General features: G+C 41.3%; 1 protein-coding gene across 2 annotated transcripts in view; it reads right to left on the bottom strand.

Annotated features, from left to right (window-relative positions):
• Nucleotides 1-11,979, bottom strand: part of efcc1 (EF-hand and coiled-coil domain containing 1) — a 303,999-nt gene that overhangs the window by 283,550 nt on the left and 8,470 nt on the right. The window contains exons 3-8 of one of the 2 annotated variants that reach the window (XR_014599178.1): nucleotides 7,947-8,095; nucleotides 6,796-6,931; nucleotides 5,596-5,752; nucleotides 3,215-3,373; nucleotides 2,608-2,677; nucleotides 363-2,447 (exon numbers count right to left, since the gene is read on the bottom strand). Coding sequence is in view for 1 of the 2 variants with exons in the window: in XM_084039107.1 (XP_083895233.1) it covers nucleotides 2,314-2,447; nucleotides 2,608-2,677; nucleotides 3,215-3,373; nucleotides 5,596-5,752; nucleotides 6,796-6,931; nucleotides 7,947-8,095 (805 nt within the window). In the remaining variant the exon portion in view is untranslated. Of the gene's footprint in view, nucleotides 1-195; nucleotides 2,448-2,607; nucleotides 2,678-3,214; nucleotides 3,374-5,595; nucleotides 5,753-6,795; nucleotides 6,932-7,946; nucleotides 8,096-11,979 lie in introns of those variants that run through there. The other variant, XM_084039107.1, reaches the window with a different exon arrangement.

Genomic DNA, 11,979 nt, shown 5'->3' with positions numbered 1-11,979 from the left:
GATGCAGAACAGCACTCATAAGGACATTTGTGATACGTGGGTAAAGTTAGAACAAGATCATGGTAGGGACAGTCAATGTGAATGCCCAAGCAATTATAGATTATCATATTTTTGCACTAAAAAAACAGAGAGTACATCTGAAACTTAATTGACAAGACTTACATTAAAAACAATCACAACACTCCAGACTGCATACGTCAAAGGCTTTAATGGCATCTTTTGTGAGGACGTTTCATGTTCCAGAATGAGCAATAATCAGCAGTAACCATGTTTCACATCAACACTGCTGTCAATAACCAAATAGAATTGTTGCACTTGTGTGGGCTGTTTATTATTTTTGTTATTGTTTGTATGAACAGAACATGTGTCTCTGGGTTTATGTCCCGGAGGCAGAGATAATGCTCACATTGCGGGAACACATTTCCCATCCTCCGGAACATTAAAGTCTGTCTAACTTTTACATTTGTTCTGAGATCAGCCACACAAACTGGCCTCTAATAATTACATTACTGCAACAATTTGACCAATTTTAGCAAATGCATGAGGCACATTTAGAGGTTTTTAATACATATGCTAAAAAAGACCAAAACTAACGATGCATGCAGGCAACCCTTGTCCCATACTATGCTAAAAAAAAGAGTCACAACTATAGCACCAGGAAGTTGCCTTTGAAGGGCAGACAAACACAGTTTACAGTCACGCTCAGCCTCAACACATATCATGGACAAAACGTGTTGCAGGTGAATGGCAAATATACTGTATCCTTAACTTCTAGGAAAAACTCCCACCTGCTGATGAAGATGGTGTGCTGTGGTTCAAAGATATGGAACAAGTGAGTATGTGGACTGAGTGTTTTGTGAAAAAAAAATGAAAAAAAAATGAGAAAAAGGCTTTAAGCCTGACTGTCAGTATTTACATTTACATTACATACTTATTCATTGGTCTTGCTCATGTGATGCATATACCGCTGGCAGATAAGTATCTGAATGTAAATACAAAATGGCTATCATTACTGTTGAAGCTCCTGAATGAACCATAGCACATTACTGAGGCATCCAGAGGGTTAGTGTTTACCAATGGCTTCTCCATATTTGGTCAAATTTAGACTGCACTTCTCTGTTTACTTTGCAGAGGCGTTTGTAATGACACAGCCTTGTCAACCTTTTATGATACATTTGATCATTATGCAGATTTACAAGGTGTTATGGATCTGTTGACCAGAGGTTGATACATTTCAAAGACTACTTTATGCTCCTTGAAGGTTTAGCTTATTTCAACATTTTCACATTCAGTAATCTGTTGTGGGGAGAAATAAATCCATATGGGATTATCATGAGAGTAAGGAAGCCCTGAGAAGCAGGTGTGAAAAACAAATTCTGTTGATCCAGATCCAGAAAAATATTGCCTGGATAATATTTCTAAGCTTCTTATTTCTTTATCCATCTGTCAAAAAAACAAAACAAACGCTAGGCAGGTGAATATGCACTTTTTTGTTGTTGTAAAACTCATTTCAGCCAACAGTGGCTGAAGTGTAGTGGGGTCTCCATGCCCTCTGAACACAAGGTATATATATTAGTGTTATGAGGTTGCAGCTCTGAAGGAGCAGGTTGTATTTTGATGGCCTCTTGTCTGTATGTGTCCTTGAGCAAGACACTGAACTCCAGTTTTATAGCAGTATAACTACTGCAGCCCACCAGTCAGTCACCATGGCAACACTGTTTAATCACAATCAAGTGATTTCCTTGCTGCATTAGCATTGCTGTACGTCATACTGTGATATTTTGGTATTTTCAGCTAAGTTACTACAGTAACTCCTAAATGCTTAAGGTAGGTTAAATGCAGAGGTCACATTTCATGTATGTAGGTGATGATAAAAAATAAAGATATAGAGTTGAACTTTTTGCAAGTTATTTAAAGTATTTTCACAGGTAATAAAAAATATGTTATTTTCACCTGTTCATTAGTCATAAACACAGAAGAAAATGTTTGGATCAGGCTTAGAAGATGGATCACCAGAATTTGTTTTTCTGACACTTGCCTCTCAGGGTTTACGTATAAACGAGTAATGTGCAATTGAAAGATCTTGAAAAAAAATGTATATGCACACATTTCCTATGTAATAAAGCCATTTACTATACTAATAAACATTCTAGACTAATATCATTTTATAGATAATGGAGTCTGAGGAGTATATAAGCTACAATATGATACACTATACACATCAATCAGCTTGTTTCTTGACCACCGTTGAGCTTTCAGTGTTCTCTGGAAAGGCTGTTGGAGCATCACTGGCCCAGCAGGGGGCAGTCTTGATTAGCAGGAGATGATGAGGGCGTTCAGAGACTGCTGACTCTGTGTTCGCGCCAAAGGTCCACCAGCAGACAGAATCTCGCAGGCAGCCAGCTCGTGATAGAGAGCGTTGAGCACCTCCAGAATGTGGGCTTTGCCTGTGCAAAAACAGAACAGATGTGACCGCTGAGGGTTTCATGTTGCAGACGACCCGGTGAGAAATTTCATTCAATTCCCCGCCCCGAGTAACTGTAAATTTTCATTATGGCATTTCACAGGACGCATATTGATTTTATTGGCCGTGTGAGCTCTACTAACCATGTTGCGGGTCGCTGCAGGACCCCAAAGTGCTGAGCAAGATTTTCCCGAGAGACCTCCGCGAGACGTTCTGAAACAAGAGAGAGCTATTCTCAGATGACTAGCAGGCAATTAACAGGCACTTTAACAGGCAACCTGAGTCTTGTAACCGCAGAGGTTCTCACACATGTTCAGCAACTGAAATTCATTTGCTATAATCAATCCCAGTAGGGTGCAAAAGAATGGACCAAAACCCATGGACAAAGAGGACTTTCAATTCAAATGATCAGAAAGTTAATGTGCATATGGAGGTCTATCCTTCAACAATGCCAGTGAATGCTTTCAATTTGTTTTTTCTTTCTGATGTCTGACCACCAAAACCATTCCAAGGCAGTGTGGGTGGATTTCTCTTAACTGCCAACCCCCCAAAAAATGATTTTCATTACTTTTGATTACTTGTTTCAGCAAAGACTTTTACTCCACATGATGGTCTAACTGCTGTTTTCAGGGTTTTTCACTTTGATAAAAATCAAAACAACATGTTAAGGCTGTAAAGCTTTGATCCCAAAATAGTGCTTTCAGAATCTACCTCTTCGGACGCAACAAGTGCGAGTTAAGTGTGACTAACCAGGTCTCTGAGCTGCTGGAGGAGCTGCAGGATGTCCACAAGTTTCTCCTCCACCAGCGACAGGCGAACCCTCTCCGTCTCCAGCATCTGCAGCTCCATCTGAAGCAGCTCCGTCTCCTCCGCCTTCTGCTGCAGCTCCTGCACCAGAGAGTCCTTCATCTGGAAGACACACCAGTCTCACTAAATGACAGTCAAAAATGTCTTGGATCCAAGTACACTAACATTTGATTGAAAAGGTTTTTCACTTGATAAAAAGAGCCTCCTGTCTCAAGCACTTGGTACCAGTTTTCAATTAGATAAGGTGGAATAATATGACAGCGGCCTTCGAGGAAAGTCATTAATGATGCAGTAGATCTCCTCAAAAATGACTAATCTTACTATAAAGCAAAGAATCTCTGTCTGTCATCTAAAGAACTGTTCATCCTTGGTGGGTGTGCTGCTGGGGACCCTTGGGAGTGCAGTGAGTTTGTGCCATTTGATTCACATAATTTTGAATGACAAGGGAACAGCCATCTGTGCAGCAGCAAGAGTGGAGCTTCAGGGGTCTGCGGATGTAGTCAAGAATGTTGTCCGCGTCGTGCTTTTGCTGCTGGATGCTGGGTACACTAACTATACAAATAAACTCATGAGAATACTAGGGACCAAGCAATCGGCCCCCTTACACCCTAGACAGGTCGTCAGTCTATTACTGGGCTGACACATGGAGACAAACATTGAGTCAGACCACCATTCACGCTCACATTAACACCTACGGGCAATTTAGAGTCATCAGTGAAACTAACCTGTATGTCAACTAACTTATCCTGCATGTGTTTGGACTGTGGGAGAACCCACGCTAACACGGGCAGAACATGTTCCCCGGGTGGTCCTCTGCTTTCAATGGACATGATGGAAGGGGACAAAATCCACATTTATCTGAAGATAATACAAGTCTTCAGAGAGTTAGACAAATTAATTAGATATATTCCAAAGTGACACTCTTTTAGTGCAAAATCCACTCATTTTGTTGATCTTTCTACAGCAGCTCAGCATGGAAACACAGTCTACTATGCCTGTACACTAAGTTACATATAAGGTCTTTGTGTGTTGTTTCAGTCAGAAACACAACAACAGGCATCAATAAAACTGGGACCTTGGAACACTAACGATCATGTAAAGTTAGATATTATATATTCATATGGGCCAATCACGCCAAGATCACACCAGGTGTTACCTGCAAAACCATTGTTACCCTATGATATGGTGCAATGCGTGTCAGTTTTCTTTGTTTGTTTAAGATGTGCTTAAAAGTTAAAATATTCTCAACTCGTCAATGTCACACTTGGCCCAGGCAGCCAATCAAAACGAGCAGGTGAGCTTAACTGTTGAACCAATCCCTTCCTGTTTTGATGTCCGTAGATGTGGTAGGAACAGACCAGGGTAAATGCAGACGAAAGGTTGATACAAGCCGTTTTTAATTATGATATACTATATATTTTTCAGAATGTTGTGCTTTTTATGAACTTTTTCCCCTCATCATCCGAAAGCAGTGCAACAGCAAGAGCTGCACGTCTGCTTGAATCTGCATGCTGTTTTGCCCGACCAATTGGCCAAGGGACGTTTTTTAAGCACCTGTTGCGACGTCTCTTGGTGTGATCGGGGCCTTAGGTTGTACAGAATTTGATTAGCCGAGTAAATGTATCATTATTGCCCTGCTAAACATCTATCAAGAAACAAATCATCAATGCTTGTCAAATGTTGAGGGTTTTCAGTCCACAATGTACAATAGGTTTGTCCGCCAGAAAGGTTGGAAATCCCCGCAGTGCACCTTTACGTCATGGATTATTGAAGGACAGAGGTCTCACCCCACACATCCTGCACATAAACAAAGCCTCACAGTCACCACTTTGTTTAGTTTGAACTTTTCCTCTCCGAGCGCTGAGACGTTCTGGGAACACATTACGTCACGGTTCCCCTTCTGCCTCTCTTCCTGTGTTGTGAAAATACTACTCGTCTGTAACGGGAGAGCTTTAATTTATGATATTCTAAGTGTCATGCGGGACAAGGGGGGAGTGTTTCGGTGGTCGACGCCAGTGAGAAACAGCTGCAAACACACCCACACACACTGAGGGAGGCTGCCGGTGGTTTGGTTAGGTGGAAGTTTGCAGGATCATGCCACCAGCTGTGGGTTTGCCTTTGAAGCCCTCCACTTTCATAACAACCCTCACCGGTCCTCTCTAATCTAGTTCAACACCATACACGCAGCCGCAAGATGACTGAGGATGCAAAGCAAGGCGGAACATGGTCCACAAAGAACGGTTTCATGTGCATGGATGAAGCAGAACGGGCCGAGGATGCTGCAGAAGCCCACCCTGGTGTGATGGAGGTGTGGTGGTCTGTACCTGGTCCATGTCTATCTCTGCCTGGCTCTCCTTCAGCTCCAGCTGCTTATGCAACCTGGTCACCCTCTCCAGGAGCTCCAGCACGGCACCGCAGCTCTCCTCGCTCCTCGAGCTCCCGTAATTAGACATCAGCTTCCTGAACGCCTTGTCGTCGCACCTGATCAGCAGACCAGAAGACAGATAGTCTATCAGTCTATCACAATAGCTGTCAGATAGGATCAGCGTTTGACAAGTCATGTCTGAGAAAAAATGTATTTAAGTTAAATTCTCTAATACATGCCATCATGTTAGCACACTAATACAAACTAGCATGGTTGGTGGTCTGTTGCTTTGTTCTGACATAATCTCTCATACATGCTTCAGATGTCTAAGTGGGTTTTGAAACAAGACTGATTCCCGTACGGAAGCCCATAATGAGGGACTTTATTAAAATGATAATGTAAGTCCATAAGAGCTTTATCATTTTGTATACACATGTATCAGTTAATTGAGTTAACTGAAGACCCGTCTTATGAGAGGACTGACATTTTCACTATGACACCAAAAGAGCAGGGTGACGTGTAAATGTAGATGCAATAGACAATAGACTGGCTGCACTGTTTTACTTATCGTATATAGTCTGTGAAAATGTTCAAATTGGTAGAAAATACATTTTCATTTTGACAGATCTATTGTTTGCATAAATGGAAAATCAGTTTACATTGTTATTATGTTGCGTTGCATTATTCAATCCCCATAAGTAGCACACATGTCATTGTCAGGTTGACATGAATAATAAAGTCCCTTATAGGCTTCCTATACTTGCTTTTGGTTAATAATCTTTTGGACTCTTGGACTATATTTGATACTTTATTTGCCTGTCGGTGTGAATCTGTGTGTTTATGAGTTCACCCTCTGATAGTTGCAACATTTAGCAGTTAGTTAAAGGTAAGCAGTTACAGAAAATGGTATAATAGCTCAATGTCATTGGTACTAATGCAGCATTTTAGCATATTGCTTTGGCTTTTTGAAACTGTAGTGATTCACTTTGGCTCACGTTGTTACTAGATAGCTGGTGAAGAAAGTCCAACATCTAACAAATATAAGATATCATTTTTTAGAAATTGGTGAAAATACATACACCACGATAAAGCACGGCCTTAGCTTTCTGTAAGATGGTGCCCTGCTTTGAGTTACAGTGTTGCTATTGATGTGCGCTACCTTTCCCCACAGCACGAGAGCCTCGTCAAGATCCTCTTCACCTCGTCCACCTGTCTCTGCTGATCTTCGGTCCACTTATCCTCTTCCTCGTCGGACGCTGCCTGGCCCTCCACCGAACGAAACAGCTGCTCCTCCACTAGATGCCACAACACAGTCGTCATTGCTGCAGTCGTTATTACCATAATTATCATGATCACAGAGAGTAGTGAGCAGAGGTGTGGGGAAGAACATGCTTGAGATGGCGACTGCTGATTAATCGTTTAGGCAAATCTTCAGGCAAAAACCAACGAGGACGCTCTGCGTTTCTGTGACTCACATCATAGAAAACTGAACATGTATGTGGTTTGGACTGTTGGTTCCTCCTGGTGTCCCCCATGGGACCTGATTTCAGAAAAAATGTGTACGGTAGTCAAAGACAAGAGACAAATAATGTTCTGATCCTGTTTGAATTGTACCATGAATTACAAATATTAAGTTTGATTTCAAGAAAGTCTCAGTTTGTGTCATTTAGTTTAGTGTGAAACCGCTCAGTTAACAACGTTTCTGCTCTCACACAACGTACGTCACCAACACGGCCGCTAGCTTGTCCTGCTAGCTAGCTAGCTAACTAACTTAGCTACGTTCCATCACTAATGATTATATCCTGGTACCCAACACACAGACATCGTAACTTCAGCCAGATACATCACTTACACAACTTTTAGGTGTGTAGTCTTTCTTATTATGTACTGTATTTTCACCAGCTTTACGACAAAATGTGACTTTCTTGACTAGTCAAAGTGTATTTTAAATTGACAAACACCGTATGTGAACTTCACGTCAAAAACGGGGTCAAAAAATGCTTTGTTCCTTGCTGTCCAAAATAAAGTCCCATGGTGGTCCATCGGAAAAGGCGGGACTTCCTCTCTCTATATGGACAGGAAGTTGCTACATTTGACATTCTCTGATATTTTATAGAACGAATAATCAGAAAATTAATTGACACAGTAATTGGTAATGAAAAGAATTATTAGTCGCAGCCCTACTAGAGTTTATATGTAATCAATGCACTTTGAACAGTTCTTAAATTAGGGGAAATGAGTTACTCTTCTAATCAACAGAGCAAACTGACGTTAGCACTATATTCTGTGCTTTCATGAGAAACATCTTACTCTTATCCGGCGTCGTCACGGCGCGCCCTGTCGGAGAACATCGATCATGCTGGGAGTCCGAGCAACATCTCTGGCCCGGCCTGCCGCCAACACTCGGCTGCTGCTCTGCCCCGGTGCTGCTTGGGAGTTGTAGTTTCGACACCTCCGACCTGAAAGACAGCGCTGCCAGTTTAATATATAGATGTTTGACTGCATGTTTTCCTCACATACGTGACCCCCATCTGTGCTGCCGTATGTCTCTGCACATAAACTGGCACTAACCGAGCGGCTAAAACAGCACTTTGAATTTGCACAGATGAGAAAAGTTCAGTCCAAACCAATTGCCATCATCAAAGCGAACATATCAAGTAACACACGGCAGTGAGTATTAAGCCACATCTACAACCGCCATGATAATTTTATAGAGGCCTGTGATGTTGTACGCCAAATCTGGGTGGGGTAATTGAAGCCAGACATTGTATCTTTCAGGCATTTTATTTTTCACAGTAAAGTGGGTCAATGGCAGAATGGAGCTGTTACAGTGCAGCGGTTAGCTTGCAATGTTCAAGGAAAAATCACAAAAGCTGACACTGGATGGAACAAAAGTAGAGCACAAACAGTGTTAAGCACAAGAACTCCAGTTTCATCTGCAGATGAAAAGGCATGCAACACTTTTATTCTAGTCATGTTTTCCCTTACAGTATGTCAAATGCTCATTCAAACTTTTGTCGCTGAAAAAAAAGAAAGGACTACAGTTTGTGAGGATCAATCTTTCTGTAATGGTTTGAATTTTCTAGGTTTCTCCTGCCGTCTGCTCTTTTGTGCTGAGGGAAATCCGATAGGGGCCCTTCGTAAATCACAGAGTAAGTGTTTCCAGATGATGATGTCTTGGTGAAAAAAAAGAGAGAATCTAACAAAAAAAAAAAAAAGTTTTCAACAGCCTGCCTCTATGAAAAAAAGCAAAGAAGTCACAGAGCACTCATGCTTGTATCCTGTTGGCACGAGGCAGACTATATGTAAGCCATAAGACAACATTACGCTCTGAATCTGTGTACTACTTTGGAGAAACAAGTCACTTCACTGAAGGTCAATAATTGCAGCATGATTTCAGGCAATCAATCAGAGAGTTGTGTTTAAGTCAACGGGGGCCACGTTGGGGGAAAGAAGGATGTGGTGCACGAGGACCAGCAGCTGTAGTCGACCCGACATGGAGCCGGTGTGCGGACGTGAACGCAAACAGAACTTTGCCGGTTGCCGTGGAGATGCTCGGACTCTGGAATGAAGCTGTGGAAGACTTTTTCAAATGCAGGATCTGGTGTGACTAATGGCACTTTAATTGACAGTGGTTACAGCCGGTGTCCAGCAAATACTGTAGCAAACCACATGGCTCTGGCTCTGGACTTTGACATGCATAGAGGTTAACAAATGGCTCTGTGTCTTGAGAGACTCCAGCAAACGCCCTCCGTTTCGAAAAGTTGAAAGAATGACCTCCCAACTGTAGGGCTGGGTATCAGGGTGCGAATGATGTTGGTCCTACCCGACATCGACAAACTTTGCAGGAAAATTGTGTCAAATTACGGTGCTTTGTTTTGTCTTTGCTAGTGTTTTTATCTGAACTAGTCCAGACAGTTTTCGGTTAAAACAGATCCTCATTGTTCTCTGTGAAGTTTGCAGGAAGTGATGTAATGTTGCACCGGTGCGTTTCATGTGGAGTGAGCACTGCACCAGACTCCACTTAAAAAATAGCCTTTTATATGCTGGATTGCTTGTCAGCAAACGCTCATCAGCCAGCTTTAAAATTGACTTGTTTTCTTTATCTTATTTATGCCCAAGTGAAGAGCGGTTCATGTGAATTTAGAAATGAGATTGATACTTTGGAAAATCAGAACAGAATTTGTTGACATAATTTGGTGGGGTGTTTAATAAACTGATGTAGATGCTGCCAATGTAACAATGAATGCATAACTCTTCATTCACACTCACACTTTACATTATGAACCGTCATTTCAAGAAAACAATATTTACATAATATACAATTTAACAGAGACATCAGCTGTAGTCAGGTCTAGACACCTAGCTGATCTACTAATTAGGTTATGAGGTTTTCATTCGTAAAAGTAATGAAAAAAGGATCGTTGTGGTTTCGGTACTGAATTCAAGGTAACGGAGTTAAAACATTTTAATAGCCAGTTCTACCCACACAAGAAAACTTGTTCTAATTTGTTTTCAACTGAGATTTACTCCGTTTCCCATCAAGTTGACAGCCATGATGCGGTGTATGTGGTGATGGTGCTGAGCATGGGGATTCCAACTGGATGACACAGACACCTGAAGGTAGTCCAGACAGGCGTCCTGGATGGTGGTCAGACTGTGGGATGCAGCAGACGTAGACTAAATGTGATCAGCGTTTCATTAGACAGGAGTCACAGCTTTTGCCAATGAACTAAAGGCAAAAGCAGCCTGGGTGGGTTTGACCTGCCAAAGTGAAAATATCTATTAATTAACTTATTTTGCTGAGAGAGAGTAAAATGCACTGCAGATTTCCCATTGTAATATGAGTGTAAACCAGTAGTCTTTATGCAAGTGTGTGATTGAAAAATAGTTAAAATAAAACTTTCCTTGCAGAATATATATTTATGGACTATGTTCACAATATACAAAACATATTTGAGCTGTAAATTAAATTATATGACTGTACTGTGATGAAACACATTGATTCTGGTGTATGGTGTCATATTGATATTTATTACCAAATAAAATAATCTGTATTTCATGGGTTGTTTATTGGTTGGGACAAATCCAGCCTATGTCAAGACTTATTTCTGTCCCTCCTCGGCCACTCGCTCCAATTTTTAGAATTTTTCAAAATGATACACTGGACACAGACCTGGGAGTGAAGTTACACTTTAAGACTGCACTAAAGAACAGGTTTAAATTAACAACATAATGTGAATTATCACCTGATTTGCAGTTTGCCTCAGCACTGTGGAGTGTTTTACCTTCTTTCAGCTAATTTGTCTTTGGCTTCTAATTTTATTGTTTGGTTCTGTCTCACTGCTCTCATTAACCGCGTTTCCAGCACGCAGCTGCTTCTACTGGGGAAAAAAGCTGATTTAAACTGTACATTACCTGCCTAGTAACAAATGACAGACAAAGTAAGCTACTAGCTAGTGCAAAATTTAGCTGCAAGATATCCCCAGAACGAGGATTTTACAGAGTGGCCAAATCCTGGAATTACACGATGCCACGAGGCAGTTCTCTAACGAGTTGGCAGAAACCAGAATGAAGACAGAAGGAGAGAGGATGTTGCATTTTTCAGGTGTTCAGAAACACAATTTAAAATGAATGCTAATGGGGCTCTAAGCTTTTTAGCCTCTTTTAGCTCATTGGTTTGGCCTCATGGCACTTTTACAGTATGAATCAGTCACGCAAAAAAAACCCCTGAAGAACCAAATGTATGCTACCTGCTCAGCACCATGCAGTAAAAGAGAAATGTCTGTTTTAAAAGAGGTGCTTGCTAACACGTAGCTAAATGAAACTAGTGAACGTCATCACACCGAATGCCTACAACCCTCCTTATGCTACTCCACTTACATGTCCTGTAGGTGGAAAGATAAACGTCAAAAGAGAATTGTTTGTTAACAGAAGCCATGAACACTCCCGAGGGCTGTGTCTCTGTCAGCTCATTTTGGAGGTCTTTTTTGGAGATTCATGCTGCTTTAAACATGAGTTGAAAAGCATTTAGTGCTGCATGCGTCTCATTCAAGATAAAACATTTTCCAAGGTCATAAATCAGATGGAGAATTTAACGTCACACATACCATGAGGAAGTAGTGGAGCAGACATTTAATCAATTTAACATTTCCTGAACTGTCTGTATCATTTCCTGAACTGTCTGTATGGCCTCCACCTCTCTGTGCTCAGAGTCCTGTATCAAAGCCATCTCACTTCTCATCTCTAGCCAAAATTACATTGTGACTTGGAATATTCTCAGACTTTCAGTATACAATATGTTAGAGATGGGATGATTTATATTTTATCACAGATCGCAATA

The sequence above is a fragment of the Eutrigla gurnardus genome (genome assembly GCF_963514095.1).
Source record: "Eutrigla gurnardus genome assembly, chromosome: 2".
NCBI lineage: Eukaryota > Metazoa > Chordata > Actinopteri > Perciformes > Triglidae > Eutrigla > Eutrigla gurnardus.
This window is presented reverse-complemented; position numbering and strand designations above follow the sequence as displayed.